At 35.1% G+C, this 19,090-nt stretch overlaps 2 protein-coding genes across 4 annotated transcripts; one reads left to right on the forward strand and one right to left on the reverse strand.

Moving 5' to 3' along the window:
* Positions 1 to 7,804: 7,804 nt before the first annotated feature.
* Positions 7,805 to 8,606, forward strand: LOC145101695 (thioredoxin-like). Its single transcript, XM_079038997.1, has 2 exons — positions 7,805 to 8,097; positions 8,186 to 8,606. Exons 1-2 carry the CDS (start codon positions 7,869 to 7,871, stop codon positions 8,488 to 8,490), a joined length of 534 nt encoding a protein of 177 aa, XP_078895123.1. The 5' UTR covers positions 7,805 to 7,868; the 3' UTR covers positions 8,491 to 8,606.
* Positions 8,607 to 10,069: 1,463 nt separating this feature from the next.
* SEU (SEUSS transcriptional co-regulator) lies at positions 10,070 to 18,858 on the reverse strand. 3 transcript variants are annotated; one of them, XM_079039143.1, is made up of 11 exons: positions 18,518 to 18,858; positions 17,714 to 17,998; positions 16,572 to 17,645; positions 16,362 to 16,481; positions 16,204 to 16,252; positions 15,890 to 16,104; positions 15,734 to 15,802; positions 15,284 to 15,381; positions 14,810 to 14,903; positions 14,659 to 14,728; positions 10,070 to 11,521 (listed from the first exon to the last, which is right to left on the reverse strand). In XM_079039143.1, the coding sequence occupies exons 3-11, from the start codon at positions 17,643 to 17,645 to the stop codon at positions 10,671 to 10,673; spliced, it is 2,640 nt and encodes an 879-aa protein (XP_078895269.1). In that variant the 5' UTR covers positions 17,714 to 17,998; positions 18,518 to 18,858; the 3' UTR covers positions 10,070 to 10,670. The 3 variants fall into 3 exon arrangements, with proteins under 3 accessions (XP_078895269.1, XP_078895342.1, XP_078895202.1); XM_079039216.1 differs by lacking the exon at positions 17,714 to 17,998; XM_079039076.1 differs by having other exon boundaries at positions 16,572 to 17,998.
* Between the last annotated feature and the right edge of the window lie 232 nt (positions 18,859 to 19,090).

Raw genomic sequence — 19,090 nt, forward strand, 5'->3', positions numbered from 1 at the left:
TTGTATTTATAGTTGCATATCTTGTATGATTAGATATACCAGTTCACTATAAACAATGCTCTGATAACAATCTGTCACACCCCGAACCAGACGACGGAAACATCTGGGTGCTTGGTGTGACTTCATTTTTGTAACATCATCACAGAGTATATAATTGAAACATAACATCATCATCATCACACATGTAATATAACAACATTCATTGTTTACATCGAGTATTGTGTTTTGAATATTACATGCCAAAATAGTTAAAGTGTGATGAAACAAAATATAACAAAATATCCATGATTTCGTTCTGCCCAACCTGCTCAACGGTTTCCTGAGAATACAAACTAATTTAAAAAGGTCAACATAAAAATGTTGGTGAGTTCATAAACATGTTTGAGAAAATAATTTGTATAACTTTGTAACCACCAGAAAATCCTATATTTTCTGAAAACAGTTTAGTATATTTGTGTCTGATCTTGTATTAATGCATGTGTGTTATTGTTAGTAAAGAAAGTATGGAGATAGTATCAAAGAGAATATAAAGAGAATATAAAGAGAATGTAAAGAGAATGACCCCAGACAATCCGATATTGTCTGTGAAAGAGAATGTTGGTATCTCAACCCCCGAGGTTGAGTACCAGCGCGAGTATGTTACCGAGTAATCCGAAGAGAAAAGAGAGCGGTTTCCCGTAAATTTTATAACGTTAATTCCTCTAAGTGAGTCGTTATAACCATACTAGATAATGACAATTTCACCTATCTTGGCGTTTATGGACGTCGACGGAATAAGGTAAGGTTTTTGTCACCATAGACTGGTCTAGTCTAACTGTAGCGAACAACTCAGGTGTGGGGTGTCATCCCCATATAGATCTATACACAAACCCCCACTCTCCCTCCAAGAGACTCTAGTTATAACTACAAGCTACGATCTTACACTCAATAGGTGTCAATCAACATGTCTCACTAGATCCTTAATCGAATTTACGCGAAAAGAAACATATAAGATACATTCCAGGCCCAATGAACATGTAAGTGGACAACTGAGGCCCACTAAGAATGTATATCATTTCTAGGCTCAAAAGGAATAAGAATATATATGTCGGGCTCAATATATATGTAAGAAGGACAACCAAGACCCATTTAACATATATATTATTACAGGCCCAATAAGCATGTAAGGAGCATCCAAGGTCCATCAATCATGTAAATGGGTCAACAAAACCCAATAAACATGTAAAGAGTATACAGGATCTATCAAGCATATAAATGGGTCACTAAGGCTCAATAAACATATAAAGAGTATCCATGGTTCGTCGATCATGTAAATGGGTCAAAAAAAGCCCAATAAACATGTAAAGAGTATCCATGACCTATCAAGCATATAAATGGGTCACTAAGGTCCAATAAACATGACAATGACGTAATTAGCCCGTTTGTTATTATATTGCTTGTTTTAGCTCAATTATTTACCAAAATGACATAAAAGGCTCACTTTTTGTAAAAATTACATTCTTGGTCCATTAAGGCGAAAATTATCAATTAAGGAACATTTTTGGTAAAAATGACACTTTAGGCCCATTGAGACCAAAAGTTTACTTTTAAGGGCTCATTTTGTATAAAATGACATTTTCAACCGACTTTTGATAGGAATAACATTTTTGGCCCACGTTTGTTTAGAATGACAATTTAATCCATAAAAAGTCAATAAATTCCTTTTTAGGCCCTTGAAAACCATGAGTTTCTAAATAAGACTTATTTTTGTGAAAAATGACAAATTTAGCCCATTAAAACCGTGAAGACCCATATAGAAGCCCACTTGTGAAAATTTTCACTTTTGGACCCTTTAAAACCATGAATATCATAAAGATACATTTTGATTAAAAAATGACTCTTTTGGTCCTCTCAAAACCATGAGTTAACATAAGAACCTCACTTTTTGTTTATTTTGTCAAAAATGGCCCTTTACACGATTTTAGTTAGTTTTCAAACATTTTTAGCATGTTTAATCCTTTCTACCTCATAGTAAGTCACATAAGATGGTTTAGTTTACAAACATCACCAAGTATGGTAGATATTTCGAGTTTAGTAGAGATCTAGCATGTTTTCATAACATAATCACAAGATATAACATGAAAACACACACATACATGCATAAACACATAGATCTACACAAAACAACTTGTATTCTCCCCCAAAACATAATAAAAACCGAAAATAGGGGGTATGAACTCACTTCGGGTTGTTGTTTTCGGTCTTGGATGAAGTTTGAGAAGGATATCGGCCCTAGAAGTCTTCTTGAGATGAGATCTTCGAATTCTAAGAAGTTTTAAGAGCATGAGAACGAAAACATGTGATCATGAGGATGGATCTATCATAAAATGAAATAAATCACTTGAGTTTACATGATCTTACCTAAGTATGAAGCTTGAAGATATTTTCCTTGAGACACACACAAAGTCACGATTTTTAAGGAGGTAAAAGTGAGAAACTTCTTGAGAGTTTTAGAGAGGTTTTCTTAGAGAGTTTTGAAGTGGAAATGAAGAGGGTGGTGGGTTGTTTAGGCCGAGAATAAGAAGAAACGGGGAGGGGAGTGGAGTGAAATGAGATGTGATGTTTGCACGGATAAATGAGATTACATGGTTACTTGTGAGATAATTTGCATGGAAATCCACAAGGTAATTATGAGGTGGCACCTCAAATTATCTGTGACATCCCCAAAATCACGGCCAGAAAAGACCGGTTTGTTTATGCTTTGTTTAAAAATCAGAGTTACATTTTAAATGAAAGTGTTGCGGAATTTGTCCCAAAACAAATATATGATAAAGATTTATCAAAAGCATTTCCATAGAAATGTATTTCATTAAAAGACTTGGGATGTCATGTTCGTACAGATCAAATGCATAAACAGTACAATATAAGCCTTACTACATTATTTCATATCTACAGGCCTATATCCGTAATCCCTCGTCCAAAACATCACACCTATGCTCATGCGCCACTACCTGTAATACATAAAACTGAGTGGGTCAGGCTTGGGAGCCTGGTGAGCACATAGGGTTTTCAACCCACAATAAATAAGTTTATTAATTTCATCAATCAATAATAACCCGATTACCCGTTCCCGTTATCCTCACTTTACGTCCCTAAACACCTATCATAAGGGACCTAGCCTAAGGATCATCATCGGGACGGACACTACTGCTAAGGGGATTCCTCAGCAATAAATGTCCTAAAGGCAACCATGTGGGGGATGGAGTACACCGGCGAACACATCGTTCACAAACACCTACAGGTTGCGAGCCTGCTAGTGTTCCACTGGACTGTCTAGAAGAGTCCGTGGTCGTCATCCATACTCCGCTAGATGACAGAATCAACAACATCAACATCGAGGCCTCTCATCATTTTATCACACATCAGCTATTACATCTACCCATGTTTTACCCCAACATTTTCGTAGATATAAAATACATATACAGTTTAAATCATTGAAAACATGTATAACAATGTTCATCCAGCATAGATAGCAAGTATTCAGATAATATGCACACATAGCACGTAATTTATATAAAATACTTCATATCTATGTGTAAGCTGAAAGTAACTATGCACTCACCTGATTAGATGGTGACTCAGCACTCGGACAGCGCTTCGATACTCTCAAAACGATATTCCTTCGATAAAACCTAGTATCGATACCACTAGGGTTTAGTTTAACGATAACCGCGACAAATTAATTAATCAGAGTATTATTAAGCGTTAATAATACTCGATATAACTCATAATAATAGCCCAAATAATTATTTTAAGGACCTAATAACATTCCTATAATTATTTGAAAGCTATATTAAAAATTGCGTAAGCGTAGCACACTTACAGCGAATTTTATCGAGAACCGGGACTTGATTGGAGCAACGTTTCGAAACCGAAAAACTCCTTTTTCTCGGGATTCCGGGAGCCTCGGGGCTTTCCTAGGGTGCTAAGGGTTTTACCTAGGGCTTAGGGGGAGTTTGGAACTCTAGAGAGAGAAAGAAACTAGAGAGAGAAGTTATTTTTGGTGTGAAAATGTGGGCAGCCTCGGTCCCCTTTTATAGTCTGGTCCTCGGACGTACGCTGGGCGTACAGATCCTCGGACGCGGGGCGTAGCTTCGGATCAGACCTCCAGGTGGCGAAGGCTCGGTGGTGCGACGTGGCTTCTTCTGGACCGAGAACGGCTAAGCGAACGCGGCGCGTACGAGACCGAACGTTGGGCGTAGCGAGGGGCGACGCGTCACTCATCCGAGGCGACTTCAGCGATCATCATCGGACGGCTGGGAAAGCGCCACGTCAGCGAATTCGTATCAGACCTCGCAAAAACGAGTATAAACTTTAAAAATTCGTAACTTTCGCGTACGACCTCCGTTTTCGACGTTCTTTATATCCACGCGAAGGTGGGAACGTACTCTACAACTTTTGTTTAGACTTCGTCGGCTAATTTTGGCTCGATTTTAAATTTTATATTATTAACGGGCCGGGACATGATTGGTCCGTTAAATCCTCATAACTTCTTCATCCGACATCCGTTTTCACCCATCTTTTTCTCGTTACGCTACTCTTAACGAGATCTTCGATTCTCGTTCAGGTCGTGTCGGCTAAAAACCGCTCGATCTAATATTCGAATTTCGGGCTGTACACTGCTATTCCGAAACTTCGAAAAATCATAACTTCTTCATACGAAGTCAGATTTGGGCGTTCTTTTTATCGATGTTCTTATTTTAACATATTCTACGACTTTCGTTTAGATCGCTAAGGCTAAATCTTGCTCTATCGTAAATTCACTATTTACGCTTCCCGGTGTCGTGCCGGTTTTACCGTAAAACTTCGACGGGTCATAACTTCTTCGTTATAACTCGGATTTCGGTATTCTTTATATGTACGGAAACCTTGAGACATATTCTACAACTTTATGTAGAGATATCGGGATTATCTTATACTTTAATTTTGACGCTTATTTTTATTATTTATTAATTATACATTTATAATTAAATTATAAGCACATAAATACACATAATTCACATAATACTCAAATATTTCATCTTTATTACTTCAAAAAGAGTTACAAGAGTTGACCTAGACTATTACATTGACAAAAATGCTTAGCCCTGAAACCCGGGCGTTACATTATCCCCTTGTTTTCTCTTTTTTTTTAAAGTGGGCCGAGAATGAGAGGGGAAGATAAGAGAAGAGGAGTTTGGGCCTTTTTCTTGATTAGGTTCGAAATTGTGAGTTTCATAATGAAGGTTCTCGGCCCATTGGGCCCTTCTTGGGGTTCACGGCCCAAAGGCGGTAAAGGGATGGGGTTTACGACCCAACCACCATGAGAAGATGGGTTTACGGCCCATCATAGTTCAATAGGGTGGTTCACGGCCCATAAAGGCCCATACGAATAAGTGATTTATTTTAGGCCCAACATGGCCCAATTGCTATGGTTTGACGAATGTGGGTCCAACTAGAGCCCAAATGGGTTTCATTGGCCCAAAATCATCAAATGGAAGGTTTACTAGCCCAATTAGGCCCAATAAGAGGATCCTAGTCAATAGTGCATTTGAACTGGGATATTTAGGGTTTCATACCTATAGTTAAGTATATAAGATGCATTATGTTAGGTTTTGAACTTCACTCAGGAGTGTTGATTCAAATGGATGATTTTGATTGAGCATATAGTATGATATCCACTTAGATTACAAGTCTTACAATAGTTGATATTTACATGAAGACAGAATTTCCTAGCTAAAAATGCTAGTTGTGACATGAACTCTGATAAGTGTTTTATTTCGAAATGCTATTAAATGTTTGAATAAAAGTTACATGAGTATTTTGATTATAATAAAAATGAAACTTTTACCCTATGATTTTCGGGATGTTGCACTATAAGTGCCAGTAACTTCGATTATATGTATACCTCTAAATTTATATATTTAACTTGAAAATACCTCTTAATGAACACTCGAAGAAAGAGCATTTAGCTTCCAATGATCGCACTAAAAGAGGTAACATCCCACTGATGGCATTAAACTTAGCAATATAAGGGTCACAACCTTTAAAATGTTGTGGTTGTGCCCTCTCAGGACCTAAGAAATTGTTTTGATCAAGGTTTTACATCGCATGAGGCATTGCGTGGCGGTAAGGCCAAGCCTCAAGCTTTACAAGTCATGGTGAGTTATAACGTTTTTCAAGGCATGATGTAAGACGGCGATTTTATATTAATTTATAATTATATTGCAACATACATATAAATTTATATTTAATATAATTTTTAGAGGTGTTATATCAATAACTAATTAAAAAATTAACAAAAAACACAATAGTTGTATCCCAATTAGAAAAGACATAACAAAGAGCAAAAAAACGTGTCTCAAACGAAAAAACATGTGACATAACACGACATAACGCGCAATGGCACGCCATATAACGTCTTGTAAAGTGTCACACCTAGTAGCAACGTTATGAGGCTTTTCGTAGCGGCGAAGTCACGCCTCATGTCTTGGCATGCCTTGGTGCGCACCATGTCGCACATTTTAGAACACTAGTTTTGATTGTGTGTTTATGCATGTTTTAGTATTTTTTTATGATTTCAAGCCTAGAGATGAGTACTTTCATGGAGATTAAAAGGTGAGATCCAAGATCACTTGAGAAATGTCAAGTGGAATCAAAGACAAAGTTGCTCAAATTCTAGAGAAAAAAAAAACATTTGATGTAGCCATGTTAAACTGAGGCATAGTCATGTTGTATAGATGATTACAACATGACCATAAGTGTAGATAATATGAATTATTATGACCTCAATTTCACACTCAACAATGTCTTATTCATATGGATTATTTGGTGATTATATGAAGTTATCATAACCAAAAGTGTAGATAATACTTGTGTTAGTATTTTCTATAGGGAAATTGATTTATTAAGATAATTAACTTTTCGGTTTGTTCATATCTAGATAACTATTTTTTGTACATATCTAGGTAACGAACTTTTTGAAAGTGTTCATATATGCCCATTATGACCGGTTGTAGCAGGTTATATCCGGTCATAATGGTCATATGTAAACACTTCCAAAAAGTTCATTACCTGCATGTGTACAAAAAAAAAAATAGTTACCCATATAAACAAATCGAAAAGTTAATTAACTTAATAAGTCAATTTCTCTTTTCTATAATTTCAAGTTGGGTTCATGAGTTCATCTCTTACACCCCGTTCTCGAGTTCAACTTAACGAGAGAAAGGAAAGGAAATTGGTGGAAATGAGAAAAAATAAAAGAAATTTGTGTTCCCGAGTTTCATTAAAGGAGAAAAGTGGAAGGAAATGAAAGGTTCACTTTCCCTTCTAACTTTCTTTCCGATTCGGGAGGAAATAACAAAATGATTCATTTTCATCCGTACTATTATTGGTAAATTTCAATGTGTGGGTTCATATTGATGTGGATCATCAAAGAAGGCAACAGTAATGTCACGAATCACAAATGGTTGATTCAACTTTTAGTGTATATGTTGTCGACTGGAATTCATAAAGTTTCTAGAATGTTAATGTCTTAATGAGTTTTGAATCGACAATACGTCATCAATTTTTAGTGTATATGTTTTCGACTGGAATTCATAAAGTTTGTATGGACAAAACCCAACAAAGTAATATCACGAATCACAAATGGTTGATTCAAGAAGGAACGAGATTTGCTAAAAGATGTTATGCGATGCGTAAATACGTATCTAACCATTAAAAAAAATATTGGGTTTTTTTGTTAAAGGAATAAAACGCCAAAATAAAAAAAATGATAACAAATAATTAATGGCAAATCATTATATGAAAGGGGAACCACAAAAGCTCCAGAATACGATAACAGAACGGCGATGTCAGCGGAGAAGTGTTTCCAGATGGTTGCGCTTGCGCCTAGAGCCACCGTGTCCCTTCAACGACACAACCATCGTCGTTTCATTTCCATGGATAACCCCTATGGCTGTTTCACCCAAATATTGAAACCTCCGATGAAAGCTTCGATTATAACGTCTTCATCTTCTGCCCCCACTTTCAACCACAGATCCCGTTCACCCGTCGTCTGCAAATCTGCTGTAAATCAAGGTCCAATTTTCTATCTTTGGATTTGAAGTTTGTACCAACGAGAAACATGGGGGGATTAAGTGATTTGTGTGTGTTTATGGATTTGTAGTTGAAGTAGTAACAGGGTGCACGTGGACTGAATTGGTGGTAGCAGCTGATATGGCAGTGATGGTGGAGTTCTGGGCACCAGAGCGTGAGATGATATCGCCGGTGGTTGATGAAGTGGCAAGAGAATACGCCGGCAAGGCTTTGTGTTACAGGATCAACACCGACGACTACCCAAACGTAGCAACACAATATGGAATTAAAACCATCCCAACTCTCCTCTTCTTCAAAAATGGAGAGGAACAAGAAACTCTTATTGGTGTTGTCCCTAAATCCACCATTTCTGCCACTTTACACAGCTATACCTAATAGAATGATCACCTGTCATTTACCTATTGCCTTCAAACAATGCTTTCACGTTTCGTTTATCCCTTCATCCCTTCTGTACGTTAGGTGAAAATATATTGTGTAGGAGTTGTGTATAATTGTACATTGATACATATTTAATATTTTTATCCAACTTTTGTCGAAAAAAATATGATTTCTCTCCTTACACCGACACAAAGAACAGTTATTCCAAATTTTTATTAAAACTATTTTTGTTTAAGAAGTAAACAAACAATTTATTTATTTTTAAAACTTTTTTTTATTATATATAAGAATAATAACCAACATTTTAGTTTTTAATATGTAGATGATAAAAGATGTGTTTGGCCCGAAACATTTGGGAGCTTGTAGCTTCTACGTTTTACAAAACATTTTGTTTTGAACAAAAAATCTCATTTGATATTACAAGCTTTTAACGTTTAGTTTAAACAAAATGTTCCAGATCTAAAAGTTATCACTTAGCAAAATGCTAACAGTTATCTGATACTCACTATCCGCTACAATTAGTTTTGTCAAATACGTCCAAAATAAATTTTACAATTTAGATAATCGTTTAAAAAGTAACAAAAGGAATAATCAATGATTGTTTGACAAAAGACATCCTTTTTGATGAACCAAATTGGACACAACCATTTGGTTGGTGAGTGGTTGCAAGAAATGTTTTTCTTCATTTATTAATTAAAAAAACTCATTTGCCTTAGCCATTTGATTCGTTAGAGATTGCAAGGTTAAAAAAATGTTTTTTTTTTCTTTTTTCTATTAAATCTTCTTTGTCTAATATGTTACCTGGTGGTGTGATTTCATGAAGAGACTTAGTGGTTTAACTAGTTTTATTTACTTATTATTTAATTATTTACGTACCTATCCTATCATATTTACAATATTGTGGTATTCAACACCTTTCTGCGTTATGACCCAATGTCAATTAAAGTTCTTAATTGGATTACCAATAAAATAATAGCATTTGAGGTGGCAACATGTAGGCCACGGCCCCACATAATAAATAATATTACTTTTTGTTCGACAGCATATTAAACATATTCAATACACTTAAATGTGCCGTGATTTGTTGTAGCTTACTTTTTTCAGACCAACGAGTCCCAAACACTCTATGATAGATATGAGTGAATTATTTAGCCCCCTCCACCTCCTTTACCATTGTGTTGAGATCTAGTCATACACAAACCTAATAAACTATTCATGTAAGATGACACTGGTTTAGTGCTTGTCTCCATAAACGACACCCCAAAGCAAACAAAAAACCATCTTTGTTTGTTACACAGGACACAGACAATAGTACAGTCTGATCGCTTTTTTGATGATTAGGATGAGTGGATTAAATGCATTCATAACTTTGGTATAGACAGACAGAGATTGAAAACAAGCCTTTGGATGGAACAAAGAAAAATCCAATCTAAAATCTCAATTCAATTCATGTCAAATGTGGTATATAAATCAATCATGTTGGGTCCTGTGGTAACAAACATAATAAGAGAATCCTTGGCTACAAAGGGAGTAGTATGACTATGAATCAAGTAAAATGGAGTATGAAGCAAGAAAAGAAGAAAAATACTAAATTCTAGATTAAACTGCTCCAACATTCCATAGAATATATACACTCACTTCTAGTGGAGAAAGAGATATAACACTCAGACATCATACTACTACAAAGAGTGTATCGGGCAGAACATCCCCCACCTGCTGATACTTCCCTTTTTCCTTGTCAACAACATTACTTTAGGGGCGCCATACCCCACTTCCAATCATTAAAAGGTATCCCAAGTCCCAACAAAATCAACCAACATTTTAAGAAAAAAAAAAAAAAAACCATTCCCATGCAAAGAAGAAAAAAAAAAACAAAAATCATAAACCAGAAACAAAAAAAGCAAAATGAAAAATAGAACCGACTCCCATCATGCTATATCTTTCCTTTCATCTCTGGAATTAGTAGTACAATGCAGGACACCAACTTACTTTACTTTCTTTCCTTTCATTTCTTTTTGTCCAGTCCCTAAATATATATAATATATATTGTATCCCACCCCCATGACCATCCTCCACCACCATCATCATCATCATGCATGCCACTATGCCAGTGTACCTTTTTTCATTTAAAAATCTCCCACTGCATTTTATAGAATAGTTTGAACAATGTTGCCTTTTTATGGAGATGGTTTCCAGTCAAAAGGTAAATTATTGAACCCATTCACAGCTCCAAGACCGTTAAGCAATTGGCTCCCCAGATCCTGTTGCTGCTGATGCTGTTGATGTTGATGCTGATGCTGATGCTGATGCTGATGCTGATGCTGCTGATGTTGATGGTTCATCATCTGGTCTCTAGCTGCCATTGACATTGCTACCCTTCCGTTCATACTCAAAGAATTATGACCTCCCATGGCAGCTCGCATTCCGTTCATCATACCCGCTTGATGACCACCCATCCCCCCAATTCCACCACTCGTAATGATGCTGTTCACATTCCCATTCCCATTCCCGACAAGACCGGAATCATTACCACCACCCAGTTGTGATGACATCATCATTTCCTGTATTATTTTCTGGACCGAGCTTTGCGAGTCATTGGCATCGGCATCAGGGACCGACACCGCCATTGCGCTGTTAGAAAGGGATGCTGTTGGAGACTGGAAAGGGGAAGGAGAAGGGTTAGGGTTAGGGTTAGGTGGCGGTGGTACTGTACTGGAGGATCCAGGGGAGGGAATCTGGATTCCACCGGCGGCGGCGTATGGATTTTGGTGGCGGGAATTCATGGAGTTCTGATGGAGGAGGCCGGCAATGGTGCTGTTGGAAGGAGTTGGGGGTGCCGAGTTAGAGTTATTTACACTTGGCATGCCATTAGTGGATGTGATATGCATAGCAGATGTTTCGTTGTTTGATGTTGTTTGAAGCTGCTGCTGTTGATGCATTTGTTGCTTTTGTTGTTCTTCCGGTTGTTGGGATTGATTGTGAAACGAACTTGTTGAAGATGTCCTTCTAGGAAATTTCGCTAAGCTCTCTGTCAAGGAAAATAACAAATAAATAAATAAATATATATATATATATATATATATATATATATATATATATATATATATATATATATATATATATATATATGTGAAATTTATTAATATAATTCAAAGGGAGTACCTGGTAATTACTAATTTATGCAACTACAAGGTTAAAAACATAAATTTAAAAGGATAAGCAGTGGTATATGTTCATACATATTATCATAAGTGTTCAGATACACAAAATCCAGAAAAAATAAACGAGAAAAATTATCATTAATCCTATATATGTTTTATTCATAAACAATGATTCTAATGTTTTCCACTTTGTTGCATAGAGATCATTTTGCTCCATCAAATTGTATTATGTGATCAATTGCATAACATAAACCTCTACAAGTATGTATGAAAGAAAAATACATTTCAAATTACTCGTCTATATGTCCATTTAATTGCATAAAAGCCACTATATTTTGGACACTTTCGGTTGCACCGCTTGCAAAATCTATTTCTTCCAATAAAACCACCCAATTTGGACACTTTTTTCAAATCGATTATGTGACCTTCTATATCAGGTTTCCAGGCTAATTTGCTTACGTCACTTTTAAAAAGAATGGCAAAATACATAAAAGCCGCTACATTTTGGTTTTCATTAAAAGTGACATAAGCAAAAAAATATAAATAATAAATAAAATAAAAAAAATCTGGAACCCGCTATAAAAGGTGTAATTAGTGGTCACAAAAGCATCAAAATTGGATGGCTTTATTAGAATAAACTGATTCACAGTGATTAAACCAGATAAGTGCCCAACATATAATGACTTTTATGTAATTTGCCCTTTACTGTATAGCAGATTTCAACAGAAAATTTCAGAAGTTTGTTGCAGAAAATGACAATGGTATGTTCTTCATGCACTTAATGTTTTACTCTGCATGAACTGAATGTGAGGCCTAAATTTTTTAAATTATGAAAACATGAAACAATGAGAAAGCAAAAACATATTGCAATGTAGAATTTTTTTGTAAAATTGTATTTTTATTTAATGTTTCATAACAGAAAGAGTTACACCTAACAATATTAATTATGCAGCTGAAAGACATTATAATGAATTATGCAGCTGAAAGAAGTTTCATACATTTGTTAAAGAAGAATGCAGTTAGAATAAAGAAAGTAAACAAAGTCAAGTCCATGTAAAGCATCACATGAGAAAAAAAAAAAAAAAAAAAAAGGTAATTTTTCTATAACTTGATTATCATAGTAAATCATTCATGTTTATATGCAAGTAATTTGGCTACATTTTTACATCTTAATAAGTTATACGGTATACAAGATTAACTCTTTTTGAATTACTTTCTACTATTTCATAAGGGAAGAGATGATATTGCTCAAAACAATAGTTAAGGGTCTTAGGATGAAGAGAAGTTGATAAAAATATATTTTTGGTTGATATTATGTATGTTTTTTATTACTATAAACTATGATATTTGTTTTATAAAATCGTATTACTATTATGTCTGGCTAGACCAAATAGAAAACTATGATTTTTTGTTGTTGTAACGTGTACTGCATTTATAAATGAAGCCAAGCAGAGTTAATCATCTTATGTTGACAAAAAGATATGATCAACTTTGATGAGTAACGAAGAGAAAGAAAAACATCGCGTGAGTGGTTTTGTGTTCACATATGTTTATTTGGTCATATAAATCTATATGTTAACAACCCGGTTTCGTAAACAAATAAAATATTTTTTAAAACGCTTCCTTTTCTGATATATTATTAATTTTATGTTTGGTTTAATGATATATTTTAATATTGATTTTAGTTTTTAGAGAATATTATTAAATATTTTTGTTGTACAATAGTAAGAGTATTTTGTCCGTCGTATTCTTTGTTTTTTATAGCTTAAATGCATTATAGTTTGCGTAAGAAGGCCATGTAATCTACTAAACTCATTATATAAGTTTTAAGATAATTCAGGAATAAAAAAACTGATGTTAGTTATCTCTAGGTAAGATATTTATTAAATTCATTGTGTTTGGTATTTTAATTTGTTTACATCTATATTCCAAATAATGTGATTGTGTTTATTAAGTCGGTCGTAAATGTTTCACAAACTTTATTTGTTATTACATTATATTTCAACGTTTTTGCTATTTATTCGTTACATTTTCTATTACTATGCATAGCAAAACATACGATTAACCTTCAACAATGCTGTTTAAGCTTTAGCATCCCAAGATGAATTATGTAATACTGGATTTCATGTATAAAGATATAGACTGCAAACTAGATTGTTGATGATGAAAAAAGAGGATGAGAACATTAATATAAATAAAACTAAAAAAATGAGTCGTTTAACGAGAGCCAATGTGTATATGTATACACACAGATACACACACACACACACACATATATATATATATATATATATATATATATATATATATCTATATGTGTGTGTGTGTGTGTGTGTGTGAGTGTGTGTGTGTACATATATATACATATATACAAACACACAACAAGATAACGGAAAATTTTATTTATTTGATAAATTATGAACTACTATATGCACCAAATTATCAATATTTACTATTGGTTCTTAACTTATATAATATAGTATAAAAATATACAAAAATCTGTAAAAAGAAATTGCAATTGTAGGTATTTAATAGTGCCGAAGTTACAAAATTTAACATGCTAGAGTAAAGTTTGATGTATCTTATTGGATTGAAATAGATAACAAAGTAGATTTTGATTATGTTAATATAGCATAACTGTGTAATGTTTTTGGAAATTTCTTTACAATAAATTACTTTAAAAGTAAATAAACCCAAAAACCACAAGGGTAAAAAGCTAGCCATCAATTGTGCAATACGAGTGTCCTGAGAAAATATAGGTTTTATCCAAATAATTGAGTTGCTCTAGAGATTTGTATGATACAAAATTACTTAGTGTCTTTATTGATGTTTTGTGTTTAAATGGATCTAATCTAGATGGTTTTAATCGATCCAATCGTAAATAACTCGATTTATTGGATCAGTTAATATATTTTTAACAATATCTAGACAGTTACTAAATACGATACAAGTAGCAAATTAAAACATTATTGACCTTTGAGTAAAACAAATTTAACAAGCTTACCCATAGGCCCAGTCCTAGTTTCTCGGCTGTAATCAATCAAATCCTTCATGCTATTCACCACTTCTGATATCTGCAGAAAAAGCCAGCATTATGTAGCAAGTACAAGAAGGAACAAAGTAAAAGGTAGAAACCAATTGTAAAAAAAGATTACCTGAAGGCATCGGACGTATCTCTTTGTATACCCTAAATCATTAACTAATGGAACTTCCAATGCTTTCGCCAATTGACGAGCCGAAGCAACAAACCTGCAAGATTATAAATTTTAAAAATCTTGATTCTAACAAACTAATTCAAAGGTAAGTATGTATTTAGAGGTAAAAATCTAAATGCATGCCAGCTACTTTTAAAGTAAAAATCTTACAAAGTTGCAACAATAATTACCAACAATGATTAATATACTACTTTTTGTTTAAAGATATAACTTTATTATTGTAAACCGGTAGTCTTCCAAATGATTGTGTTGTCAAATAGAACTTATAAAACTGTAAATAGAAAGCAAAAAGATGTGTGTTCGTGTGTGATATGTGGAGGGACAATAAAGAACATAATAGGAACATATTACAGTGAAATATATGATATGGAAACCAGCAAAACATTAAAGGTAAAAACCTAGTTTGAGACTTACATATTACAATTGTTCTGCAATTCTGGTACAGATAAACTTGATGAAGCACTTTGAGTTGAAGCCTGGTATTTCTGAGCTGCATTACCAAGTTGACTAACCTGTAAAAGAAAGTCAATAGCTTAGTATGACTATCAAGAGATTAACTTATTTGTGTGTATTATCAAACGTTAACAAATATATACTCAAATATATCAACAAAACAGCAATACATATTTTATGTTTACTATAGCATTGTACTTCCAACTTTACTGTTAAATTATTTCTTATTAGGGCATCGTAATTTGACAAATCTACCCATTATAGCAATATGATAACTAAAAGAAACTATATTTTTTGAATTACAGTGCTGCAATAAGAAGATATGAAAGTACAATGCTATAATAATAAATCTGTAGTAGAGTTCATTGTTGTTTCTTGCATTTTTTTTCCAAAAAAAATTATTATCAGTACCTGTGGTATCAGCAATCTCCTAGGAATAAGCTCTTCATGGCGCCGAGCACAGAATTCCCAAGAACATATCTGCATGTTGCAGAAAATGAGTTAGCAAACATGTACTCAAGCAAAATCCACCTATTTATGACACAAATATCAAACATAAATGATAACCTTCAAATCTGCAGAGAAGACAATCCGTAGTTGACCATCACGGACAACCCGCAGTTGCTCAAAAACACTTTCTTGTATGGCTTTTGCATAGTCCAGGACAATTTGACCCGAAGAATTCTGATACTCTCGAGGCATATCAACATAAAGAAGCTCCTCCAGTGTCCCACTTTCATACTTTATTTTGAAAAGCCTGGGAAGAACTTCCACAGTAGCCTCTGAAAATACATTCACACATATTAATTAGCTAAAGACACAAAGCAACTGTAAAACTAATAGGCAAAAATACTTGGGGATGGAAAACAAAAAACACATACCAAAGCCACGCCCTGGTTTCTTATTGCATATCTCACAGTGCCATACATCCTGCATGATCATAAAGCTATCTTAAAAACCAAATATTGCTGATATTTATCGAGTCTCTGACATAGCTGATATACAGCCAAAAGTTTTTCTCTAGCAAGTAGCAACTCACCTGAGGAAAAACTCCAGTAGTATGACGTCCATTTCCGTACAAAGAAACACACCATTTCTTCCTAGCATTAGGTGCAAAGTATTCAGCAACAAATTTTCTCCAAAACTCAATGTTGTTGTCCTGCAAAAGAATAAAGAATAAACACCACATTAAAACAGTCCAAACTTTAGCTTAGTCTACTAATGTGTTTTTTAATTATGCAAGTCTTACTTCAGGCCTATGTTGTTGCTGATACATGTAGTGAGTCAGCCGCCTTGCACACATTCCTGGTTCATACACAGGTTTTGCAGCTGACCTCATTGCTAAATTTTGTTGTTGAAACTGTGGTTGAATTGAGGAGCGTTGCTGAGGAATACTCTTTAAAAGCTGCTGTTGTTGTTGATGTTGTAGCTGCAAGTATCTTTGTTGCTGCAACATATTCATTTGTGCAGCAGAAGCCTGAGGAGATTGCCTGGACATGTGAAGCAGCTGTTGCTGTTGTTGCTGCTGTTGTTGTTGCTGCTGCTGTTGTTGCTGCTGCTGTTGCTGTTGATGCAGAAACAATGACTGGTCAGAGTGTTGGGGCTCCATTTTTACAGGTGGTAAGTTTCTCATGGTCTGAACCTGTGATTCCATTTTAACCGGACCAAGGTTTCTCAAGGCTTGCATCTGTTGAGGGTTTTGCCCGTGTTGGTCATTTGCCACCTGTGGCTCCATTTTCACCTGTCCAACACCACCTAAACCGCCTTGGCTTGTTTGATACTGCTGCTGTTGATGGTTATTGTTGGGGACACCATACTGCTGCAAAGACTGCTGAGTCTGTCGCATGTTTGAAGGATCACGCTGTTGGCCCTGTTGCTGATCTGGCAAGATCTGGTTCCCGGATGAATTTGGAAAATGTTGACCAGGGACTTGACCTTGACTTGGTGCATTTGAGTGTATCATATTTGATGGACCAAGAGATGAAGAAGGGGCGTTGAAAGCCATCCCGTTTCCTATGTTGGACAAAATATCATTGTCGGCTCCATTGTCAATTATACCCCTGAGGGTATTCCCGGAGCTGGACATCCCTGAACTTGGCCCTCCATTACCATAAGATTGATGAAGGAGGGAAGATACATTTGGCACATTTCCAAGCATGTTCATGTTATTAAACTGAGTGCGTGGTGAAACAAGGGAAGGAAAGCCAGATTGAGAAGGCATAGAGCCCCCTTGACCACCCAATAAACCCGAATTTGACCGCAACAAGGAAGATGGAACAGATTGCGCACCAGCAAGTGGAGTGGGTGGCCCTGGAGGTACCATCTTCCAAAAGAAAAAACTGTCAAAACTTTTCTAAATAACAGGTACAACCTAAAACGACATCAACTCACAAAATTTTTTGAGCCTAAGGATCTAACACACTGAGAGAGCTATCAGACAAGTAAGCATGTAAGGTATCATTCAAACCATCAAGCAATTGGCAGTTTGTTCGCACTCCTCAGTCCTTTTTGTGCACCAAAAGGAGTGGAAAATCTTGACAACTGGCTTATATTGTTGAATGTTAACAAACAGGAGTCTATTACTGAAAATTCCAAGATAAGGTTTAGCCTTGAACATCCTAGTGTTGTCTTAGCAGTTAGAAAGTACCAATCTTCAGTGAGCTCTCTCATTGATCTCTGCATAATTGTAAATCTGTTAACATACACATATTCTTCTAAAAGTAAAGTACGCATTTAACAGTATCCAGCCTTTGAACACACAAAATACGTGCTAACTCTTTTAACGCCATTCTCCCCACACAACTAAATTAGAAACAACTTGATATGCGTAACGTTCAAATCGGAAAACGTGAGAAGCTAAAACTAAATATTGACGATGAATAGAACGATAAGATAACTAAAATAAGCTTTCATTCGAGAACCTAAACAGTTAAACAACGAAAATCTAACAGAAATAGCAACACGATTTAAGCTAATATTAAAAAATAAATAAACACAGTTAACAATAAGCTTCACATATCAAATGCAACTCAGAACATGACTCGAAGAAAATAAAAAGAAAGTTCGATTCAGAACTGAATTGAGTGTGATTATCTAGGGTTACAATCAAAAACAGCTTACCTTTTCAATAAAATAATCTAAGAAAGCAACAATAATAAAAAGACATTCAGGAAACTACATAATCAGAATACGCACCAGAGTAACGAATTCAGTGGCGATGTAAATTTTGCTCCAGGACACACTTGTCTACTGTTCACTTTTCTTCTATTCTCCTTATTTCATAGACAAACATAATAGGTAGTCTTCCGTGTGCAGACTTCTAGGGCTTTTTTTGATAGAGCTTCAACCTTCTTCAGTGACAGGTTGTCTTCAATCTTTCTCTTTCTGGAGATATGAGAGGAAATTCCTGTTCTTCGCTGTAAGTTTAGAGAGAGAAAGTAGAGAGAGAGTGTGTTGTTCTCCTAGCGGACGTCAAAGTAGAATTGTATCCGATTGAATTTTCCTCATTCCATTCTTTACCTTTCTATTCTCTCTCTCATCAAAGGAAGTCAAATCCACTTCTTCTCTCAATCGCATGATGTATGGAATTTTAATGTGTTATCATGATCCATCCATCAACCATGATGCATCATCATCATCATTCCATAATGCATCATCGCGTTTTTTATGTGAACTATTACTTTTTTGTCCCTGCCAGTTCATCCCCAAATCTCACACTTTACCAATTGCTACGCAAATATATGTTACTTACAGATAATTTTCTATTAA

Source organism: Lactuca serriola, chromosome 1, assembly GCF_051521515.1.
Source record: "Lactuca serriola cultivar US96UC23 chromosome 1, Lser_US96UC23_V15, whole genome shotgun sequence".
Taxonomy (NCBI): Eukaryota; Viridiplantae; Streptophyta; class Magnoliopsida; order Asterales; family Asteraceae; genus Lactuca; species Lactuca serriola.